We start from the raw sequence: 25,592 nt of genomic DNA on the forward strand, positions 1-25,592 counted from the left end.
TGCTTTTGTCTTTAACACACAAACATAGGAACTGTATTAAGGTTATTGGCAGGTTTAGCTATATAAACATATAAGCTATATTAGCAACCTAGGACAGGTCTTAGCTGGCCAGCTACAACACCAAGGACTGCATCAACAAAGCGGTGATCCGCATGAAAGCGAATGCAGACAAGAGAAGAAGAAAACCTCCTCGGTTCTCTTCTGGAGATAAGATATGGCTCTCCGCTAAAACATCCGCTTAAGGGGTCCCAGTTTCAAGTTTGTTCCTAGGTTTCTTGGACTCTTTGAAGTATTGAGGAGGATCAATGAAGTGACATATAAGTTATGTCTGCCTCTCTCTGTGTGTATTTCTAATGTCTTCCACGTGTCCTTACTAAAACCAGTAGTCCTTAATCGCTTCTCGACGGCTCCTTCTACTCCAACTCCGGTATCTGAAGATTCTGACAAGATATTTGGGGTCAAAGACATCCTGGACATCAAGAAGCGTGGCATAAAGACCTACTATCTTGTGGACTGGAAGGGCTTTGGTCCTGAGGAAAGGTTTTGGGAACCAGAAAAGAACATTCATGTTCCGAACTTTATAAAAAGATTTCTGTCTAGTCGTGGACTCAAGAAGAGGGGGCATAGGGGAAGGGGGGGTACTGTAACAGCGGCTGCTGTGCTCCACTGTTCCGTTGCTTACCGCCATGGTCCCAGGCACCATGTTCAGCGGTGATCTGCTGCCAGTGCCTCCCATTCACCGCTGCAGTCCTAGGCTCTGTCTGTGTAGGTACTGTTGTTCTGGGATCCGCTCCACAGTTTCCTCTCAACCCTGGCCACAGCATGCTTGCTGCTTGTTTCCTGCAGCCCTTCTTCACTTCCTGTGCTTTTATGGGTTAGGTCATGTGACCTTGCTGACCAACCCTAGCCCTCCTGCACATATATAAGTGGCACAGCCCCCTTCCCAGATGCCTCAGTGTCAAGGTCCTTGCGTCCTGCTAAGGTATCTGATATCTGCTTATGTTCTTGACTCGTACTTGTATTCCTGGACTCTGATACCTGTTTGATCCCTGCCTGCTTGCCTTGACTCTCCTGTTGCAGACCCGGATTGCCTGACCTGTACCTGTGCCATCTGCCCAGACCTATTGCCTGTCTAACTTCGCCTCTGCCTCATCCTTTGGTCCTGCACTGTTGCTCCTGGTTATGACTCAGCCTGCTGACGCCTGTACCTTTGGTACCTTTCTCAGGTACCTCCTGGTCTGCCTGGAACAGCTGCCTCGTGTGCCTATCCTCCTCAAGAGGTAGCGACCTGATGTTCCCCTCAGGAAAGTCTATCCCCACCATCAGGGGTACTGTGAAGATCGAGGGGTTCACTTAGACAACGCCCTTAGAGGAGGTAGGACACGTGGCCCAGTGGGTTCACATCCGTTGGTTCATGACACCAAAAAAGGCTATTACAATCTATTAGTGCACCCAAAAAAATAGCTGCATCACACAGAACTTTCACCTCAATACCAAAGTTTGCTGAAATTACTGAGCTATCATATAGTGCAATTTGGATCCCCAATTAGTGCAACAAGGTGTAATAGTAATCTCTCCTATTACCCAGGCTTTACACTCCCCTATTTGTTCCTGCTCTCTCTCTATAGTATGGATAATTCCTTCCTATCCTTTCCTTATACTTTGAATGATTTTCCCTGAATTTGTAATTTTTATTTTTTTTGCAGAATAAATTATTTTATAACACAGCCGCTAGCACATGTCACGTCTCTACCTGCACTCCCTCCCAAGTACACTGGAAAATGGCAGCAACCAAGATGGCTAAGGCTATTTATAGGGCTGTGACGTCACAGGGGCTGGCTGCTGATTGGCTGCATGCATGGCATTGTTGGTGATCCCTCATTCTCAGAGTTCTTAGCTCCATGTTCTAGCATGTGCAGGAGCCATTTTAGGAAAAAATACAATTCGCTACCATGAAGTGTGTGGAAATTCGACTTCGGTGCAATTCAAATTTTTCCTGAAATTCGGATTAAGCTCCACTTCATCAACTTCGATTCGCTCATCTCTAGTGGGTGGCAGTAGGAGAAGATGGCAGCAGAGGAAGGTAGTCTGTGGCATCAGGCAGGTAGCAGCATCAGAATAGTGTCTGAAGCAGGTGGCCAGAAGAAACAGATCTTTTTTCACAAAGTTTGGGAGTGGCACCCAGAATGATCTAGTCTGATGCATCAGGCACTGGAGTGTAGAAATCCTGGCTGATCTATGCCTGATTCATCTTTACAAAGGTTAGTCTAGTAACATTTTGTGTTGAAAGGTGAGTTCTCTTTGGGGTAACTATGCCCCTGCGCACAAAACACCTGCTCTGAGGCCACACTACTGACTGATTAGGAAAGCTTGTCCAGGGCAAACTCTGCCAGTTTCGAATGCAAATGAAGTTTGGCTGCCCAGTAGTCCAGGGGCTCTTGGATCTGAGCTGGCAGGGTGCAGCCCAAGTATGCCATCAGCTGCTGGTTCAGGTTTTGCTCCATGTCTTGCTGCTGCTCTGTGTTTTTTCAGTAGGCGGGTGAAAAAAAGTGCTCATTAGAGACTCAAAACTTAAGTTGCTTCTGATACAGCTGGTGCTGCTCCTGCACCCCCACCCACTCCAGAAGTCATGACTGTGCAGCGTAAGCCAGAGTGTCCCCTGGTCAGACCTTTGTGAGGATGAGCGATGGTGCACATACAGTGGACAACTGACTACATAGGATGTTTCGATAGTAGTTGAGTTTATTCTCCCTCTTAGTGGAAAAAAGGCCCTCATTTTGGAGAGGAACAGGGGTCTAAGATGGTGCAGAGCCAATAGTCATCCGTTTGCCGAATGGTTATAATACGTATTTCACTAAGCAAGCAACTCAGCATGCATCTGGCCATTTGCGCAATGAACTCAGAGGGACTCCCTGCCTCCATATCTACTGCATACTGCCACGGTGCGTCAGGGTCATCTGCCTGGTCTTTCTCTTCACCCTCTAGCTTTTCCTGCTCCTCCTCTCCTGTCACTTGTTCAGATAAAACACCCATTTCTGTATACATTTCTTGTGCGTGAATGTCCTCCTCCTCCGCCAGTTCAGCCCCCAAAGGGTTCAGGTGTCCTTGAGATGTAATTGCCACATCTCTTGTCCATTGGCCAGCCAGATTTATCAGCATCTGCTCCAGTACATAAGGAATAGGAAAAGAGAAATGTAGCAGCTCTCACCTGCCCTTCCTTTAGTTGTGAGCACGGATGGCCCGTGTCAGGTGCGGGCAGCAAATGCAGAAAGAAGTTGAGAAAAATCCAGCTCCACATTAAAGGAATTGCGTTTATTCAGCTTGCGGTTAAAAACTCATCCAAGAAATACAAAATTTAGCAGTCTTGTCTTGTCTACATGTTTCGGGCTATCAGAGACATTTCCAGCCCTTCTTCATGACACAGAAAGACATTAAAAGTGAGACCTTTTAAAGGGGAGGGTGCACCTGTGTTCACTGATTGTTTCCACAGGCCTGTAACCGCCCCCAGGAAAAGGTGCCACACTTCCAGTTAACTCTTCTCATGAAAATTAAATGAAAGAAAAAACAAAAATATATAACCATATGTATGCATAGAGAAAATAAAAGTATAATCACTACGAAAAAAACTATGTCATACAAGGGTATACATATATAGAGGATACAAATCCTCTATATATGTATACCCTTGTATGACATAGTTTTTTTCGTAGTGATTATACTTTTATTTTCTCTATGCATACATATGGTTATATATTTTTGTTTTTTCTTTCATTTAATTTTCATGAGAAGAGTTAACTGGAAGTGTGGCACCTTTTCCTGGGGGCGGTTACAGGCCTGTGGAAACAATCAGTGAACACAGGTGCACCCTCCCCTTTAAAAGGTCTCACTTTTAATGTCTTTCTGTGTCATGAAGAAGGGCTGGAAATGTCTCTGATAGCCCGAAACATGTAGACAAGACAAGACTGCTAAATTTTGTATTTCTTGGATGAGTTTTTAACCGCAAGCTGAATAAACGCAATTCCTTTAATGTGGAGCTGGATTTTTCTCAACTTCTTTCTGCAGTACATAAGGAATGGAATGCACAGTGCTTAAGTGCATGCACAGTTTCCTGGCCATTTTCAGGATGTCTTGCAGTTGGGTGGAAGACTTCAGGAACCACTTTACAACCAGATTAAAGATGTGCGCCAGGCCGGGAACATGGGTCAGCCCTCTTGATGAAGTGCTGGCACGATGTTCTTCGCATTGTCGGTGACCATGATTCCAATTTACAGTTGGCGAGGAAGAAGCCAGAATTCAATTTCCTCTTGAAGGAAGCAGAGGAGTTCCTCCCCAGTGTGGCTCAGGCACAGGCACAGGCACACCAAGTGCAGAACAACATGACACCACCGTGTTCTGCATCGGTGGTATCCTGGAGGAACTCTCCGAATTGTGCCTGCAGTGGAGGCTGAGGACAAGTTTGAGGACGAGGAGGCAGAGGAGGAAATTGGGGCAGGACTCACAGCTTGAGAACGTGGAGCCGGCAGTACCATCACCTGGCCAGGTTGCTGGTGTGGCTGAGCAGGATCCACATTTACCCAGTTGTCCATATAGGAAATACACTGCCTATCCAAAAAAAAAGTTGCCACCAAAAAAAAAAGGTCACACACTCTAATATTTTGTTGGACCGCCTTTAGCTTTGATTACGGCATGCATTCGCTGTGGCATTGTTTCAATAAGCTTCTGGAAAGTCATAAGATTTTTTTCCATCCAGTGTTGCATTAATTTTTCACCAAGATCTTGCATTGATGATGGACTCTGGTGGCAAATCCATGTGTGAAAATGATAAAGAGGGTCAGTCAGCACATCCCAATGCGCAGGGGCACGTTGCTATGGCTGAGAACAACACTGTAAAACAAAACATGCAATGCAACAGCTCTCTGCAAACCAAATAGAGTACAAAAATGCATAATAATTGCTAGTGCTATACTATAAATTAGAGATGCTTGGCAAATAATTTTGTACAAAATTATTTGAGCCCGTCTGCCGCACGTCAAGGCGATCTCTGTAAGATGGGTTCCTAACACTAAATTCTACCTGTTATGTGCCATGACGGCTACCATACAATTCAGGGAGTGTAGGTTCCACATGCAATTATTATGCATTTTTGTACTTTATTTTCAGAGAGCTGTTGCATTGCATTTTTTGTTTTACAATGTGTGAAAATGATGTCTCATGCTCCCTGAACCACTTTTTTTTACAATTTGAGCCCGATGAATCCTGGCATTGTCATCTTGGAATATGTCTGCGCCATCAGGGAAGAAAAAAATCAATTGATGGAATAACCTGGTCATTTAGTATGTTCAGGTAGTCAGCTGACCTCATTCTTGGAGCACATACTGTTGCTGAACCTAGACCTGACCAACTGCATCAACCCCAGATCATAGCACTGCCCCTACAGGCTTGTACAGTAGGCACTAGGCATGATGGGTGCTAGCCTGATCTCCTGACGATAATGATGAAGCCCCCTCTTAATCGTGCTCCCATGTGCGATCAGCTACATAATCATCTACTACTGTCTGCACGTCACTGATGTCACCCTCACCAGTCTCAGGGCCACGTGCCTGACTGCTCGCAACACCTACTCCCTTGAAACTCTCATCGTCTCTCTACTTTCCCGCCTACCAGAGAAAGGAGCGGATCTCTCTTCGACATCTTGGCTGGGCCGTAGCAGCTGCTGACTGTCCTCAATAACCTTTTCTTTGCTGAAAAACAGAGCCGACGGCAGACAATACTTCTCGAGCAGAAGGAACCGAAAATGAAAGAGGCAGGTTCAGGACAGGTAGGGCACAGAGCTTCTTCCTGCGCCATGCCAACTAAGTGTGGTGTCAGAGGAGCCCACCTACTCCTGGCTGGCGGTGTCTGATGTCACTTGAGATGATGTTGAGAAGACTAAGTCAACCATTGAAGGACAGCTGGGTTGCTGTTCGAAACACAACCGCTGGCTGACACTGGTAGCTCTGGCCTGTCGCTGCGACTGTTGCTACCATCCCTTCTTCTGCTGCTGCTTCTGCCAGCTCCAGAAACATTTTGCCCACTACCTGTTCCCTTAGAAGGGACATACTTTACTGTAACAGTAATTGTAAGTGTAAAATAGCAGTAGGGCCAGGGTGCAATTTCACCCCGAAAGGATGAATGGATTTACTTATGTATAAAAGAATGTGACACCCTAAAATCTGTAGTATCAGGCCGCAATTTCACCCCAATTACACAATTAGGGATTAAAGCATTGAATTATGTGAAAAAGAACGTGAACACAGTCAAGTTTGTAGTATCATGCCCCAATTTCAATCCAGAATCAAGGATGAATGGATGTGCTTATATTTAAAGAATGTAAACCAACCAAAATTTGTAGTATCAGAAGGTTTGTACACAAACATAGAAGAGAATTCTTTATAGTAAGAGAAGTGAGACCCTGGAAATCTCTGCCTGAGGAGTTGCTGATAGTGTATTCACTAAAAGAGTTCAAGAGGGACCTGGATGTATTTCTGAAGTGTAATAATATTATAGGTTATAGTTATCACAAATCTAGTGACATCGATGATCCATGGAATTATTCTGACTTCCTGATTGGAGTCGGGAAGGAGTTTTTTCCCCCTAAAATGAGAAAAATTGGCTTCTACCTCACAGGTGTTTTTTTTTTTTGCATTCCTCTGGATCAACTTGCAGGATATCAGGCTGAGCGGGATGGACAAATGTCTTCTTTCAGCCTTACAAACTATGCTACTATGTATATTTGGGCCCTAATTTGGTGATTTACAAAGTAATGGCTGAAAATTGCTGAAGCTCTGATGTGAAATAAAAAATACCCCCCCCCCCCCCCCGCCCAAGAAGTGACACATTTTGGAAACTACACCCCTCAAGGAATTTTTCAAGCAGTCTAGTGAGCATTTTGACCATAAAGACATTTCATAAAATTTAGAAACACTTGTCATAGAATTTAAACACACTTGGCTGTGAAAATTAAACATTACATAAAATACTGCTTTAGGCACATTTTTCATTTTCACAAGGGATAACAATTTTTATTTTTTTTACCCATTTTTTTTACTCCTGAATACAGCAGGTGAGAATCAACTGTCCCATGTGATGAACTCTCATTGTTTACACAATACCTCTGATGAGGAGAGACTTTACCTAGGGGTGTACCAGGTGCTACCTCAGAGGGGAATTGGAACTCACTGGACTGACCTCCAGGTGACACAATACACCCAGTGAATGCTGGGAGGCCAGAGGCTGATCAGACAGAAGGTAGTCGGGGTACGAAGGCAGACGTCAGGGCATGTGGAAAGCAGGCAAAGTCCATAAAAGTACACCAGGGTCAGGGTAGGCAACAATCAGGTAAAGTTCATAAAACGTAATCCAAAGTCTGTTATACAGAATGACAAGAAACAGCAGAACACCTTAGCTCAAACGGGAAACTAGACTAGCTAGGGACCTAATTGTTCAGGCTCCTCCCCAGTTGAAGGAGGTGCCTTTTAAGTACACATTGCAGACTAGCCAGAAGCTAAGGAAGATAGAGGGCGTGCACAGGCTTCCTCACAAAAGAAGGAGACACGTCCGTGCACGCCCTAACAAAGAGTACAGGACTCTGAGCCGAAGCACAAGCTCCACTCCTACGTGGAAGGAGGATGCCAGAGACTACTTAGCTGCACCCGTGCCAGCAAGGAAGGATGCACCGGTACAGGACATATACAATAATAATCTTTATTTACATAGTACAACCGTAATCCGCAGGACTTTACAATTCAGAGGGTTCATGTACAAAACAAAATACAGTCAGGTCCATAAATATTAGAACATCGACACAATTCTAACATTTTTGGCTCTATACACCACCACAATGGATCTGAAATGAAATGAACAAGATGTGCTTTAACTGCAGACTGTCAGCTTTAATTTGAGGGTATTTACATCCAAATCAGGTGAACAGTGTAGGAATTACAACAGTTTGCATATGTGCCTCCAAATTATTAAGGGACCAAAAGTAATGGGACAATTGGCTTCACAGCTGTTCCATGGCCAGGTGTGTGCTATTCCCTCATTATCCCAATTACAATGAGCAGGTAAAAGGTCTAGAGTTCATTTCAAGTGTGCTATTTTCATTTGGAATCTATTGCTGTCAACTCTCAAGATGAGATCCAAAGAGCTGTCACTATCAGTGAATCAAGCCATCATTAGGCTGAAAAAACACAACAAACCCATCAGAGATAGCAAAAACATTAGGTGTGGCCAAAACAACTATTTGGAACATTCTTAAAAAGAAGGAACACACTGGTGAGCTCAGCAACACCAAAAGACCCGGAAGACCACGGAAAACAACTGTGGTGAACGATCGAATAATTATTTCCCTGGTGAAGAAAACACCCTTCACAACAGTTGGCCAGATCAAGAACACTCTCCAGGAGGTAGGTGTATGTGTGTCAAAGTCAACAATCAAGAGAAGACTTCAGCAGCGTGAATACAGAGGGTTCACCACAAGATGTAAACCATTGGTGAGCCTCAAAAACATGAAGGCCAGATTAGAGTTTGCCAAACGACATCTAAAAAAAGCCTTCACATCTCTGGAACAACATCCTATGGACAGAGGAGACCAAGATCAACTTGTACCAGAGTGATGGGAAGAGAAGAGTATGGAGAAGGAAAGGAACTGCTCTTGATCCTAAGCATACCACCTCATCAGTGAAGCATGGTGGTGGTAGTGTCATGGCGTGGGCATGTATGGCTGCCAATGGAACTGGTTCTCTTGTATTTATTGATGATGTGACTGCTGACAAAAGCAGCAGGATGAATTCTGAAGTGTTTCGGGCAATATTATCTGCTCATATTCAGCCAAATGCTTCAGAACTCATTGGACGGCACTTCACAGTGCAGATGGACAATGACCCAAAGCATACTGCAAAAGCAACCAAAGAGTTTTTTTAAGGGAAAGAAGTGAAATGTTATGCAATGGCCAAGTCAATCACCTGACCTGAATCCGATTGAACATGCATTTCACTTGCTGAAGACAAAACTGAAGGGAAACTGCCCCAAGAACAAGCAGGAACTGAAGACAGTTGCAGTAGAGGCCTGGCAGAGCATCACCAGGGATGAAACCCAGCGTCTGGTAATGTCTATGCATTCCAGACTTCAGGCTGTAATTGACTGCAAAGTATTTGCAACCAAGTATTAAAAAGTAAAAGTTTGATTTATGATTATTATTCTGTCCCATTACTTTTGGTTCCTTAACAAGTGGGAGGCACATATGCAAACTGTTGTAATTCCTACACCGTTTACCTGATTTGGATGTAAATGCCCTCAAATTAAAGCTGACAGTCTGCAGTTAAAGCACGTCTTGTTCGTTTAATTTCAAATCCATTGTGGTGGTGTATAGAGCCAAAAATGTTAGAATTGTGTTGATGTCCCAATATTTATGGACCTGACTGTACATCACAAAGTTACTGGCTAATATAGAACTGAAATACTAGGAGTGAGGTCTCTGCTCGCAAAAGCTTACAATCTATGAGTTAGTGGGGGTGACACAGAAGGTAGTTGATTGTTATATTAAGTAGTCCAGCCATCTTTGTACTAAAACGGCTGGTGTAGGATGATCTGTGTGTGCTGGTGCTTTGAATGAAGGACTATCAAAAAAATTGAAGAAGAGCTGGGGTGGGAGGGAAGTGTGTGTGTGTGTGTGGGGGGGGGGGGGGGGTTACTGGAGGAAGAGTGATTTTAAGAAGCATGATAAGCCTGCCTGAAAAGATGTGTTTTAAGGCACATTTGAAGGTAGAGAAGTTGAAAATTAACTTGATACAGTATTCTAACTCAGAACATTCCAGAGAGCAGGTGCAGCTCGAGAAGAGTCTAAAAAAATGGGAGTGAGAGGTACGAATTATAGAGTATGTTTATCTTAGATCATTGGCAGAAAGGAGAGCACGAGTAGGGTGGTAGACGGAAATGAGGGAGGAGCTATATGGAGGTTCAGCACTGTGGAGAGTTTTGTGTGTGAGGGTGAGAAGATTGAATTGTATTCTGTGGTGGAACGGTGTTAAGGGAAATATTAATTGAAATTTAGGGTAATCTCAATAATTAATATTCATAAATAGGCGTAAGTCGTCAATTGATGACTCCGCCTATTTATACCTAAAATAGAAATGCTCTCTAGCTAATTAGCTAATTGTCTAACTAACTAGCTACCTCTGTTGCCTTTACACTACACTGAACTAAACTACGTGCGACTTACTACTACTATACTACGGCGGTAACTAAAAACAGTATACACTGTATGTTATGAAAAAATATTTATTACAAAATACAAGTATACAGTCCAAGTATACGCTATATTTATAGATTAATAGTTATAAATATATATACATAGAGACGCACACACCACAGTACAGTAATATCACTATAATAAACACAATACAATTCCCAATTCCACCCCACACACTATCTATACATTACACTCACTTACACATGTATATTTCAGCCCAACTTATCTATACACTGTCCCTACGGGCACAAGGGGTTAAGCAGCTGTGCAGCAGTAAAGTGGTTACTTCTGCAGGGGTGCAGGGAGCAGTGAATGGGTAAAATCCTGGGGTAATCAAGGCAGAGTACTTGGGTTCAGGGACTCTGCAGGATCAGACCAGCAAGGGGTTAATCAAGCAATCAGGGCAGGGGAGAAAGGCTGGGGTCTGCAGCAGGGGTCTGAAGGGTTGATGCTGCAAGGTTTCAACTTGGATTGTAGGCAGGGGTAGGGAAGGGTTAATTCAGCCCAACAAGGGAGGTGCAGCGGGGGTTAATGCTGGGGCTGCACACAGGGAATGCAGGGTAAGGAGCAGGGGACTGGGGGCAGGGCAGCAGGGGTAATAGGCAGCAGGAGTTAATCCAAGAAGGGGTTAACACCTGACTGCAGGGCAAGGGTTTATAAAGGGTGAGCAGTAGAGTTGAGCGAACCCGAACTGTAAAGTTCGGGTTCGTACCAAGCTTTAAGTTTTTTGGTACACTGACCCTAACACGGACTTTTTCACTAAAGTCTAGGTTCGCATTCGGTGTTCGGGTTATTTTATTCTAATACAGAGGCGTTCCCATGGTGATGGGGATGCTTGAAGTTAAAATATACCATCGGTTTGGAGAAAACTACAATCCGATGGTATATTCTAAACCCGAGGTGTTCCCATGGTGATGGGGGCGTACCTCTGACAGGGCGCTGCCATCCGCTGCACCTGCGGGGTATTTGCGCGGACGGCAGCTCCCTGTCAGAGGTCGGGTGCCGGGAATGTTTCTACAATGTTTGCATAAAAAATTTTCAGTTTTCTAATTGTCCTAATATTAGTTTCAATAACCTTTCTATACTGTTTTGTCATGTAAACTAATTTGCATACATTTGCATATGGGAAAGACATGCAAATTAGCAGAATCTGCCTTGTTTTTCAGCTGAAACACTATTGCACTGGCAACTAAGCCAGTGTTGCTTTACACCAGTTTTGATAAATGCCCCCCAGTGTCCTGTCTGTCTCATTGTTTTGTCTGTGAAAGGCATGTCCTATCAGAAGCTGAGCTGAGAATAGAGTCTCTGCTTGGGACGTTACATAATGCTTAATAGACAAGTCAATATCCTCCCTCCTGATTGGCTGTCAAGCTGCAAGGCATTATGAGCAAGCCTGCTGGCCATTGCCCTGCCCAGGGTCATGTGATCCTTCATCTTTATCTGCCCTGCCCTGTTTTCCTCACTAGTCTGCTTAATTTAATATATAAAATGGTGGTTGGTGTATTGTGCAAATCATCTGAATCAAATCACTGAAATTTCAGCTTTTTTTAGAAGTAGAAGTTTTTTTGATAATTCATAAGGAACTTGATTTCTTTATATTGACATATCTTTTGGTTACCTGTTGCTAAACAGCTGTTACTACAGCTTTAGGACTCTTGCACATGACTGTATGTATTTTGGGGTCGACAAAGCACGGATCCACAAAAAATACGGATGACATCTGTGTGCATTCCTTATTTTGCGGAACGGAATAGCTGGCCCTAATAGAACAGTACAAGTCTTAGGCAGCCAATAATAGGACATGTTCTATTTTTTTGCAGAACGGACATGCAAACATACGGAAAGAAAATACGATTGTGCATGAGCCCTTAGTTGGGGCACTCATGGAATCTCATTTTTATACCGTTTACTGGCAAAAATACATACTTTTGCCCTCTGTGTGATCTCTATTTTCTAATTCTTCTTCTTCTGTATACTAAGTTTTTCCCCTTTTAGCATTTCAGTTCTTATAAGTTGACCCGTCTCTGTAGAAACTCCCAATCAACACAACACAATGGCAACATTTTCTAGATTTCTAGACACTTAAACTTCTTCAATAGCTGTCAGCAATGCATTTTCAGTAGGGAGGACGCTACGACCAGATTGCTATAGCTTTTAAGTAGAGTTGAGTGGACACCTGGATGTTCGGGTTCGGCTGAACTTGAGAAAAAAGTTTGAGTTCGGGACCTGAAGTTTACCCGAACTTGACCCCGAACCCGAACCCCATTGAAGTCAATGGGGACCCGAACTTATAAGCACTAAAATGGCTGTAAAAATGTCATGGAAAGGGCTAGAGGGCTGAAAATTGCATCAAAATGTGGTTAGGAGCATGGCAAGTGCTCTGCAAACAAATGTGGATAGGGAAATGACTTTAAATAACATAAAATAGGTCAAAAAATAAAATAAAAATTTTGATCTAGGAGGACGAGGTCCATATGGAGTAGGAGGTTGAGGAGGCGGTGGATGAGGCGGTGTAGGTGGAAGCGGCGGTGGAGGAGGAGGTAGCCTACACTGCTTTTTGGTTTTAAATTTTATTTTGAAAATTAGGGTACACCCCAAAACATTGGGAAATATAACTTGTGATAACCCCTTCCAGTCATGCTAAACACACGTTCAGACAATACACTGGCTGCAGGGCAGGCAAGCTCAGGCCATGCGCCCAATTTGGAGACCCAGAAGTTGCAGGGGCTGACCCCTGTCAGTCAGTTCGTGTAGGCATGTGCACACTTACTGCCCCACCATGTCGCACGTTCCCGTGATGTTCACTATCCAATTTGATATCTGCTCTATCAACTTTCGATGTTCTTTTATGTGCATATCATGGTGATCACGGGTGGCGGGGAATCGGGGTTCCAGGCCAGAGAGGGAGCGTGAGAAAGAGAGACCACATCCAAGGGAGGATTCATTTTTTCTAATTAAAATTATAGAGTTTAAATATGGGAGAAATTATTAAAGCATAAAAGTGTGACAACTTTTCAAAGTTTAAGCATTGAATGAAAGGATATGGCGCACATTAATTACTGAATGATTTATTAAATTTTATTCCCTGTCACCTATGCATAGAAGGTGTTTATTCACGTCTAAAATTGTATAATGTCAACCCAAGAATGTAACAGAAAAATTATTGAAATTTATTAAGCTATCAACTAGGTAGAGGAGGGGCATATTACGCCCAAAAATTTGTGAATTTCACCAGAATATATAACGGACAATTTTATTTATTTTTTAACGGTCTACTAGGTATAGAAGTGGTACTATAGACCCCAAAATTGGTGAATTTCACCAGAATATAGAATTGACAATTTTTTTTTTTTAACCGGCCTACTAGGTATAGCAGTGGTACTATACATCCAAAAATTGGTGAAATTCACCCGAAAATGTAACTGACAAAGTAGTGAAATTATATAAAATAAAATACGTAAATAAAAGAAAAAATTTGATTTATGAGGTGGAGTTCCATATGGAGTAGGAGTTTGAGGAGGCAGTGGACGCAGCGGTGTTGGTGGAAGTGGCGGTGGAGGAGGACGAGGTAGCCAAAACAGGTTTTTGGTTAAATATATATTTTTTTAAATTAGGCTACACTGTAAAAGAGTGTGAAATATCCAAAATACAAGAATGAGCAATTGCGCTGCAATATAACAATGGCTGGTTAGTGTCGGTATACATGTCTATTCTGCACAAGGTACGGACAAGTCCTGAGGGATCCAGGCCTGGTTCATTTTCATGAACGTGAGCTTGTCCACATTGGCTGTGGACAGGTGGCTGCGCTTGTCTGTGATGACGCCCCCTGCCGTGCTAAACACACGTTCAAATAATACAGTGGCTGCAGGGCAGGCCAGCACCTCCAAGGCGTAAAGGGCAAGCTCAGGCCATGTGCCCAATTGGAGACCCAGAAGTTGAAGGGGGCAGACCCGTCATTCAGTACATGTAGGCATGTGCACACATACTGCTCCACCATGTTGGTGAAATGCTGCCTCCTGCTAAGACGTTCCACATCAGCTGGTGGTGCTGGTTGTTGTGGCATGCTGACAAAGCTTTTCCACATTTCGGACATGCTAACCCTGCCTTCTGTGGGGCTGGTGGTGCCCCAGCTGCGTTGGCGACCTCGTCCTCTGCCTTTGCCTTGTGCTTCCACTGTGCCCTCGCTGTCAGATGGGAATGCCACCAGCAGCGCGTCTACCAGCGTGCGCTTGTACTCGTGCATCTTACGATCACGCTCCAGTGACAGAATTATGGACGGTACGTTGTCCATGTAACGGGGATCCAGCAGCGTGGCCACCCAGTATAAAGCACAAGTTAGAATGTGGGCAACTCGGCGGTCGTTGCGGAGACACTGCAGCATGTAATCGCTCATGTGTGCCAGGCTGCCCAGAGGCAAAGAAAAGCTGTCCTCTGTGGGAGGTGTATCGTCTTTGTCCTCTGTATCCCCCTATCCATACACCAGTGATGGCCATGAGCTGGTCTGGGTGCCACCCTGCTGTGAACATGGTTCCTCCTCCTCCATCTCCTCATCCTCCACCTCGTCATCCTCCAGAACTGTGCCCTGGCTGGACAATTGTGTACCTTGGGTTTGTGGGTGCAGGAACCTACCCTCTGAGCCACTTGGGAGTGACTGGCCGGAAAACCTATGAAATGATCCCTCTTCCTCCTCCTCCTCCTGTGCCACATCCTCTTCCATCATCACTAGGAGCGATTTTTTAAGGAGGCATAGAAGTAGGATAGTAACGCTGATAACGGCGTTATCGGCACTGGCCATGTTGTTGGAGTACTTGAAACAGCGCAACAAGGAACACAGGTCTCGCATGGAGGCCCAGTCATTGGTGGTGAAGTGGTGCTGTTCCGCAGAGCGATTCACCCGTGCGTGCTGCAGGTGAAACTCCACTATCGCCTGCTGCTGCTCGCACAGTCTGGCCAGCATGTGCAAGGTGGAGTTTCACCTTATGGGCATGTCTCATATGAGGAAGAGCGGGAAGGCTGACGTTAAGCTGCAGCGCTGACAGGCGAGCAGCAGCAGGGTGAGAACGCCGGAAGCGCGCACAGACTGCCCACACTTTATGTAGCAGCTCTGACGTATCAGGGTAATTTTTAAGGAACCTTTGCACTACCAAATTCAGCACATGCGCCAGGCAAGGGATGTGCGTCAAACCGGCTAGTCCCAGAGCTGCTACGAGATTTCACCCATTATTGCACACCACCAGGCCGGGCTTGAGGCTGACTGACACAAACCACTCATCGATCTGTTGTTCAAGGCCCGTCCACAGCTCCTGAGCGGTGTGGGGTTTGTCCCCCAAACAGATAAGTTTTAAAACTGCCATCTATCGTTTCGCCTGGCTGTGCTGAAGTTGGTGGTGAAGGTGTTAGGCTGACTGGATGAGGAGCTGGTAGAGGATGAGGAAGCAGAGTAGGAGGAGGAAGCAACAGGAGGCAAACTGAAGTGCCCTGTATTCCTCGGTGGTGGAAGGACATGCGCCAAACTGCTATCCGCCTCAGGCCTAGCCACCACTGCATTTACCCAGTGTGCTGTTATGGGGATATATAAACCCCCTGACCGTGCTTACTGGTCCACGTATCTGTAGTCAGGTGCACCTTGCCACAGATGTCGTTGCGCAGTGCACACCTGATTTTGTCCCCTTACTTGGTTGTGCAGAGAGGGGATGGCTCGCCTTGAAAAGTAGTGGCAGCTGGGCATGACGTACTGTGGGACAGCCACCGCCATAAGGTCTTTAAAACTATTCGTCTCCACCAGACGGAATGACAGCATTTCAAAGGCCAGTAATTTAGAAATGCTGGCATTCAGGGCTAGGGATCGCGGGTGGGTAGGGGGGTACTTCCTCTTCCTCTCCAGTGTTTGGAAGATGGAGAGCTGAACGCTTCCGTGAGACATTGTGGAGATGCTTGGTGACCCAGGTGTTGGTGTTGCTGGCAGATCCTCTGTTTGAGGGGTGGCAGGTGGCACTGTAACTCCAGATGAAAAGGCAGACTGCAGCAGAAGAGGAAGCAGGAGGAGCCAGAGACCTTTCTTGGTTTTTGAGGTGTCTACTCCACTGCAGCTCGTACTTAGCACTTAAATGCCAGGTCATGCAGGTTGTGCTCAGGTTGAGAACGTTTATGCCTCGCTTCAGGCTCTGATTGCACAGCATGCAAATCACTCGTGTCTTGTCGTCAGCACATTGTCTGAAGAACTGTCACGCCAGGGAACTCCTTGGAGCTGGCTTTGGTGTGCTCGATCCCTTGCTGCAGTAGCAGGCGTACTGTCTACTCTAGAGGATGGCCGCTCCGCTTTTGCACCCTGTTCCCTCTTCTGCTGTGCTGGTGGCTCTGTGCTACATAGGTCACTCGCATGACCTTGATTCCATGTGGGGTCGAGGACCTCATCATCCTCCACATCATCTTACACTCAGTCTTCACACCTGCCTTCCTTGTCGGTCTGCACACTTTCGAAAGCCCCAGCAGTTGGCACCTGTGTTTCGTCATCATCCGAGTCATGCTGCGATTGTTCTCCCATGTACTCATCTTGAAAGATAAGTGGTTGGGCATCGGTGCACTCAATCTCTTCCACTTCTGGGGCAGGGCTATTTGGATGGCCCTGAGAAACCCTGCTAACAGAGTCATCAAAAATCAGAAGAGACTGCTGCATGACTTGGGGCTCAGACTGCTTGGCTGATTTGCAAGGGGGTGAGGTGAAAGACTGATGGACATCGGCTGCAGGTGCCAACTGTGGTCTTTCAGCAGGAGACTGGGTGGGAGACAATGTGAAGGAACTGGATCCACTGTCAGAAACCCAATCTACTATCGCCTGTACTTGTTCAGGCCTCACCATTCGTAGAGCCGCATTAGGCCCGACCAAATTCCGCTGCAGGTTCTGTCACCTACTCACACCTGAGGAAGGGGTTTCACTTGTGCGTGTAGCTGGCACAGGTCGACCACGTCCTCTCCCTGCAACAGGAGCTCCACCAGCAGCACCACAACCTGGGCCACGTCGCTTATTTGACGCTCTCCTCATATTTCTCGAACTTAGGTTCTTCCCCTAAATGGGTGTTTAATTAATAGTAGAATAGAACGACAGTATGTAAAGGTTGTATCTCACACGGCCTGAACCAGACTAGGCCTCAATTAAAGATTTCTTTGCCCAAAATGGCTGTATTTCAAATGCCTGAATCAAACCCCTGTATGTAAAGGGTGTATCTCACACGGCCTGAACCACTGTAGGTCTGAATTAAATATTTGGTGCACCAAATGGCGTAATTTCAAATCTCTGAATCTAACCCAAATGTATTAAGGGTGTATCTCACAATGACCTCTGCATCAAAGGCTGGCAACTAATTTTTTTTTTGCCCAAACGAGTGTTTAACAACTGAATTTGACAGCCGTATATAAGCCTGTAATTTCAGACGTGGTGATGCTGCAAGGCCTGAAAATAGTGGGTTTTTTTGGCAAAAAAGTGTGTTTTTAAATCCCTAGAAAATGATGGGTGTATTTCTAGCTTAAATTGCACACTGACTAATCCAGATGTTGTAGTTTGCCAAAAAAGTGTTTTTTTGGTAACAGAATATGAAAGCTGTATATATTAAACTTGAATCGAACACTTGCAGATCAGGAAAATACTGTTTTTTTGGCAAAAAAGTGTGTTTTTAAAACCCCTGAAAATGATGGGTATATTTCTAGCTTAAATTGCACACTGACTAATCCAGATGTGGTAGATTGCCCAAAAAATTGTGATTTTCAATGTCCCAAAAGCTCAGATGCAGTGCTGGTGCACTGAGCTTGCATAAAATGGCCGCCGCCACCCACCTAACTGACTTATTAAAGTTATTTTTTTCTCGGTCACTGGGCTCAGGGCAGGATAAAAAAATTGGGCCCTGCACTCACAAAACACAATGTATGTAAATCGCTGACTTAGATTCTGATTTTGAGCAAAGTCTCTCCTATTCTCTCCCTGAAATCACCAGCAGCATCCTCTCCCTACACTAAGCACAGCAGAGTGACGTGATGTGCTACGTGACTCCAGCTTATATAGAGGCTGGGTCACATGCTACACTGGCGAATCACAGCCATGCCATTAGTAGGCATGGCTGTGATGGCTTCTAAGGTCAGACAGTTAACCGCTTGTTGATTGGCTGCTCTGCAGCCTTTCGAAAAGCGCCAAGAAAGCACCGAACCCGAACTTTTACTGAAATGTTCGGTTCCGGGGTCCATAAATCCTAAAGTTCGGTACGAACCCGATCGTTACAGTTCGGGTTCGCTCAACCCTACTTATAGGGTATTGAGCTTTAAAATTTTTCCTTTTTTGCCCCAACTTTATATGTTAGGGGAAAGTCAAGAGCTTCCCATAAACGTTAGACAGTTTATCAGTCCCATAAAAGATGGCAGATTCAACTGGCTATGGTATAATTTCTATAATTGGCCTTTAGACATATGTGTTTAGTTGAAAAATATTAATATACAGTACTTGTCATTAGTGGTAACCAGAGAGTAAAGTAATTGTTGGTTCATTTTGTTTTTAAGAACAGATGTCTTTCAGTGAACAGTAGATGCTGGAAAATAAGTTCTAGTTTATCAAAAGCAGTGCTTGTAAAATCAGGATACTCTATTATTTAATTTATTTATAAATGATATTGAGGACAGTATGAATAGCACAATTTCTATTTTTGCAGATGACACTAAGCTGTGTAGAACTGTACAATCTATGGAAGATGTCCATAAACTACAAGCTGACTTTAACACTCTGAGTGATTTGGCATAAACTTGGCAAAGGAGGTTCAATGTGGATAAATGTAAAGTTATGCATCTTGTTAGTAATAATCTCCGTGCATCATATGTCCTAGGGGATGTAACACTGGGAGAGTTACTTATAGAGAAGGATTTGGGTGTCCTTGTAGACCGTAGATTAAATAACAACAGCATACAATGTCAATCAGCTGCTTCTAAGGCTACCAGGATATTGTCATGCATTAAACAAGACATGGACTCGCGGGGCAGAGATGTAATATTACCGCTTTAAAGAGCATTGCTGCGACCTCATCTGGAATATGCAGTTCAGTTCTGGGCACCAGTCCATAGAAAGGACTCACTGCAGCTGGAAAAAGTACAGAGGAGAGCGACTAAACTGATGAGGGGCGTGGTGGGTCTTAGTTATGAAGAAAGATTAAAGGAATAAAATGTATTTAGTCTTGAAGAGACGTCTAAGGTAAGACATGATTAACCTATACAAATATATAAATGGGCCATACAAAAAATATGGTGAAAAACTGCCCTTTAAAAGACAAGGGGGCACTGCCTCCGACTGGAGAAGAATAAGTTCAGTCTCCAGAAGCGTCAAAACTTCTTTACTGTAAGAACTGTGAATCTGTGAAATAGATTTCCTCAGGACGTGGTCACAGCAGGAACAGTGGACAGTTTTAAAAAGGGTTTAGATGAATTCTTAAAAGTAAATGACATTAATGCTTATGCAGCAAGCTATGGGTAAGACGAGTCGGCCAGAGGGTCCCTTTAAGATGTTCATATATTTCAATAGACTTCATGTCGTCGGGACAGGTACATTTGTGATACATTTAGTGAGAATAATAAATATAGACTTAAGAAAAAAAAAAGATGTTATAAGGGTTAAAAGTTTGTTGTGACACCAGTTGCATTTCAGCAACAAGGGACTAGGTCCCACTAAGTAGATGGTAGTGGTGGTACCCAGGTGTAGGAATGCCAGAATGGTGTAAGGGTTGCCTAAAATGTCCCTTTAGGTGTTGTGGCCTGCACTTGTCACCGTGCTCTAGCTCTGCCATCTGCTGGAAAGCCAGGCACATTACACTTAAACAGTAATTTGCAAGGAAAATACAAGCATACATTGTGCAGGACATGGAAGTAAATACATATGATGACACAGGATCAACTATTAAAGATAGTGAAGGGGCGCAAAAGGTGGTAACGCCCCCTAGCGGGGTGTTACACTTATGAAAATGTCTAGAAATCTGAGTCTCCCTCCATTCTGGGATTCGCGTCCCCACCTATCCCTTGGTTGAACTTGATGGACTTATGTCATTTTTTTCAATTGTATTAACTATGTAACTATGTAACAAAGCAGCAAACCACCAATTGCTAGATGATAGAAAATTTAAAAGTAACATCCCCTAAAATTGAAAGGCCTAGTTTAATCCTTCATTGTCCTACACAAGTTTTCCAAGTTTCTGAAGATTAGAGAGTAGGAAAAATAACTCTAGTAAAAGATATTCTTCATTACATTCTAGGACCAAGGTTTTGACTTGTTCCTTTTAGTTGATATGGCTGAACTGTGGTATTTTTCCCCCCACTTATATTCCATACTCCTAAAAACGTTTGTCCAGTTTGCGTTTAGTTATCTACTATTTATTAAAATCAATTCATTTATATGGTCAGTACTGACCGGCCTTTCACATAATTATGCAAAATCAATAGAACCACAGCACAGACTGTATCAGAAACCGTTTTACATAAATCATCAGTTAATAGATGTAAGCAGCATTTTTTTAACAGGCTCCTTCCACCCACTTCCTAAATTAGCATTTTCTCTGAATTATTTGCTAAATCAATCAGACGCATAAAAAAAATTGAAACAAATATGGACAGTAGAGGTGGATGAGTAATGAATATCTATTATGGGGAACAAAGTCATACTTCAGCAGCTATTGATTTTCTCTACTGCTTAAGAATTAATTCTCTAATGTTTTCAGCATGCCTCTGCTTCTTTGCATAATAAAGATAGTAAAAGTGAAGCAGAATTTCCTCTAGCTTCTGTGAGCTGTAAATGGGAGACCTTATGGCAGATAGTCTCCACAAATTATCTCAGGAAGAACTAAGAATTAGGAAAGGGTGGAGTGTAAGAAAAAGGTGAAAACTGCTACACATGCAGGATACAAGTAATATAATTAGAGATGAGCGAATTTTTCAATAATTCGATTTGGCCGGTTCGAATTTTTTTTTAAAAAAACAGCTATTTCCTGGCTGCAGAGATCCTTTATAGTGGTGTAGAACACTGTGCCTTGCAGTAACACGCATAGGGAGTCTGCTGTGGTAGTGAAATTATACTGTGAGTCAGTATGACAGGCGTTGCTCTTAGAATCACTGCACACTTCACTTATTTTGGCAGTCACGGGGCCAAAACTGACCAAGTATGAACTCAGGCTTACTGGTCGATGTTAGTGTTGAACCTGTTCTATTAAACGCTTATACAAGTAGAGCCCCCAGACAGAGTGGAGAGGGTGTCAGCAGTAAGTTTGTGTTGACGTCACGGTTTATTTTGCCCTTCCTCTGATCCGTCACAACAATAACCCACAAAAAACATATGCTGTATGTTGAGCATCTGCCTTCACTCGGTCAGCATTTGGTCTGTAATCTATCAGTATTGCTAATGCCCAAAAAAAACAGGAGTGGATCCAAAACAGAGATGACTGAGTCAACCATTCAAGTACCTCTGGATTGCTGGTCAAGACACGACCGCTAGATGACACCGGGAGCTCAGGCCTCTCGCTGCGACTCCTGCTGCCACGCCCCCTTACTCTTCTGCGACCTGTGTTTGCGCCAGAAATATTTAGGCCTTTGCCACTCCCCTGTGCAGGGCCTGAAACTTCTCGGTCTTACATACTGTTAGATCAAATAAATAAATAAAAAGGAAATTAAAACACCCCAAAAAAGTCTATAATTTTCTCACTTTACCACACAACAGCTAATAAGCCCTTTCTTTCCCCACTAATACACACAAAAAAGGGCTTTAGAGCATGTGACTGCACCGCTGACTGGCAAATAATACATGACAAAAAGGGCTTTACAACTAATAACTGCACCGCTGACCGACAAATATATTTTTTCTTTTACCACTAATACACGACAAAAAGGACTGTAATTTTAGCACTTCACCGCACAATGGCTAATAAGCCCTTTTTTCCCACTAATACAAGCCACTAATACAAGCTTTAGAACATATAACTGCACCGCACAAGGGCAAAAAAGATGTAGAAATATTTACTTGTAATAAACCCTGTTAATGAATGTATCAAACAGCACTTGCACTCTAATAAGAACAGTTTGCTGGAATTACAGAGATGTATAATGGCAATTTGGATGCCCAGTCAGTGCAGCAAGGTGTAATAGGAATGTTCCTATTACCCAGGCTGTAACCTCCCCTACTGAAATGCTGTGGAATGATTCCTCCCTATCCTTTCCCTGCACTTGTAAATCGTTGTTTTAGCACAATGACGTATTTTCTAACACTGTCACTAGCGCCTGCTGACGTCTCTCCCTGCACGAAGTACACTGGAAAATGGCAGAATCCAAGATTGCTGAGGCTATTTATAGGGCTGTGACATCACAGAGCTGGCTGGCTGCTGATTGGCTGCATGCATGGTATTATGGGTGATCCCGCTTTCTCAGAGTTCCTTGCTCCATGTCCTCAACTCCTCACACAGGCAACAGTCATTTTAGGAAAAAATATGATTCGTAATCGTAACCACAAAGCGTGAGGAAATTCGGCTTCGGTGCGAATCAAATTTTTCCTTAAATTCGGATAGAATTGCACTTCGTCAGCTTTGATTCGCTCATCTCTAAATATAATGGTCAAAATACTATATAATAGTATAATCATATGCACATATATCATATTCTAAAAAAATCCTCTGAAGCTGTAGGTACATGTCTCTTCATGGACAGTAGGGTGCTGGGTTGATATTAATAATGAGATACTGTGTTGTAGGGATGAACACTGTTTTATAGTAAAAGTATAGCAACAAATCCAAATAAACACAAAAAATACATACCCAATGCAAAAGTTTTTCTAAGATTTTCAATTGGAGAGAACAAGGAATCCTCCCGAAAGACCATTTCATCTTCATTTGAGAAGTAAACGTCCAGATAATCTCTGGAATCAAAGCAGTCTTTGTGATAGAGCTTGTAGGTTCTGGAATCCATTGTCAACTCTTGTGTTACAGATGGTGACTCTCTCCACAATGGTGTTTATAAAGTCTTTATATAATAGAATGAATTATCAGATCATGAGTTGTTTAATCCACGAGGCAGTCAGGAGACTGTGTGACCATAAACTGACATGAATTGTTAATGATCTTCAAATAAACCGATGTTTTTTGTTTGTCTTTTTTTGTGTAAAAGGTGTGACTTTTCAAAAGATCATGGGGGTCATTTATTATACTGAAATAGGCCTATATCAAGTGCATTTCAGGAGAAAATAGCGGCCCAATAGTTAGTTCCTCCGCTATCTGGGACTTCACCCCGCTCATGCCAGGTCTAAAATTGTGGGCGTCACATCAGTGGGGAAGGGGATGGGCCAGCAGGCCCCTCTAATTTACCATTTGCTACGCCTGTTTCAGGTATAGAAAATGGTCTAAATGTAAGACAGCTAGGAAGCTCTCTTACATTTAGAACTGGCGATGTATGCGCCAAAGTTATGAAGAGGCTGGCGCCTCTTCATAACTTTGACTGAACCACCGCCAGCTTAGGGCTTTATTAAGACCAGCTTCTAAATGCCGGTCTTAATAAATGTGCCCCCATATGCTCAACAATGCAGTAAGTTAAATACAGCCAGGTCCATAAATATTGGGACATCAACACAATTCTAACATTTTTGGCTCTATATACCACCACAATGGATTTGAACTGAAATAAACGAGATGTGCTTTAACTGCAGACTGTCAGCTTTGGTTGCAAATCCTTTGCAGTCAATTACAGCCTGAAGTCTGGAACGCATAGACATCACCAGACGCTAGGTTTCATCCCTGGTGATTCTCTGCCAGGCCTCTACTGCAACTGTCTTCAGTTCCTGCTTGTTCTTGGGGCATTTTCCCTTCAGTTTTGTCTTCAGCAAGTGAAATGCATGCTCAATCGGATTCAGGTCAGGTGATTGACTTGGCCATTGCATAACATTCCACTTCTTTCCCTTTAAAAAAACTATTTGGTTACTTTTGCAGTATGCTTTGGGTCATTGTCCATCTGCACTGTGAATCGCCGTCCAATGAGTTCTGAAGCATTTGGCTGAATATGAGTAGATAATATGGCCCAAAACACTACAGAATTCATCCTGCTGCTTTTGTCAGCAGTCACATCATCAATAAATGCAAGAGAACCAGTTCAATTGGCAGCCATACATGCCCACGCCATGACACTACCACCACCATGCTTCACTGATGAGGTGGTATGCTTAGGATCATGAGCAGTTCCTTTCATTCTCCATACTCTTCTCTTCCCATCACTCTGATACAAGTTGACCTTGGTCTCATCTGTCCATAGGATGTTGTTCCAGAACTGTGAAGGCTTTTTTAGATGTCGTTTGGCAAACTCTAATCTGGCCTTCCTGTTTTTAAGGCTCACCAATGGTTTACATCTTGTGGTGAACCCTCTTTATTCACTCTGGTGAAGTCTTCTCTTGATTGTTGACTTTGACACACATACACCTACCTCCTGGAGAGTGTTCTTGATCTGGCCAACTGTTGTGAAGGGTGTTTTCTTCACCAGGGAAAGAATTCTTCGGTCATTCACCACAGTTGTTTTCCGTGGTCTTCACGGTCTTTTGGTGTTGCTGAGCTTGGCGTTCCTTCTTTTTAAGAATGTTCCAAACAGTTGTTTTGACCACGCCTAATGTTTTTGCTATCTCTCTGATGGGTTTGTTTTGTTTTTTCAGCCTAATGATGGCTAGCTTCACTGATAGTGACAGCTCTTTGGATCTCATCTTGAGAGTTGATAGCAACAGATTCCAAATGCAAATAGCACACTTGAAATAAACTCTAGACCTTTTATCTGCTCATTGTAATTGGGATAACGAGGTAATAACACACACCTGGCCATGGAACAGCTGAGAAGCCAATTGTCCCAGGCACATATGCAAACTGTTGTAATTCCTACACCATTCACCTGATTTGGATGTAAATACCCTCCAATTAAAGCTGACAGTCTGTAGTTAAAACATATCTTGTCTGTTTTATTTAAAATCCATTGTGGTGGTGTATAGAGCCAAAAATTTTAGAATTGTGTCAATGTCCCAATATTTATGGACCTGACTGTAAAATAAATGTTGTCACACCATCATTAACCCCTTCTATCCTAGGACAGTTTTCACCAGGTCTATTTTTGCAAATCTGACGTGCCTTACTTTATAGGGTAATAACTCTGGAATGCCTTTACTTATCTAAATTGTTTTGAGATTGTTTTCTGGTGACACATTGAATTTCATGTTAGTGGTAATTTGGGGTCAATATTTTATTTTTTTACTTTGAATTTCTCTACTTTTAAGATG

General features: G+C 43.5%; 1 protein-coding gene across 1 annotated transcript in view; it reads right to left on the minus strand.

Annotated features, from left to right (window-relative positions):
- LOC120999258 (nicotinamide N-methyltransferase-like) overlaps positions 1-23,290 on the minus strand; it is a 54,107-nt gene extending 30,817 nt beyond the window's left edge. The window contains exon 1 of the mRNA XM_040430131.1: positions 23,107-23,290. Within this exon, the coding sequence (XP_040286065.1) occupies positions 23,107-23,257 (151 nt within the window). The 5' untranslated portion in view covers positions 23,258-23,290. The remainder of the gene's footprint in view (positions 1-23,106) is intronic.
- Positions 23,291-25,592: the final 2,302 nt, after the last annotated feature.

Source organism: Bufo bufo, chromosome 1 (genome assembly GCF_905171765.1).
Source record: "Bufo bufo chromosome 1, aBufBuf1.1, whole genome shotgun sequence".
Classification (NCBI taxonomy): Eukaryota; Metazoa; Chordata; class Amphibia; order Anura; family Bufonidae; genus Bufo; species Bufo bufo.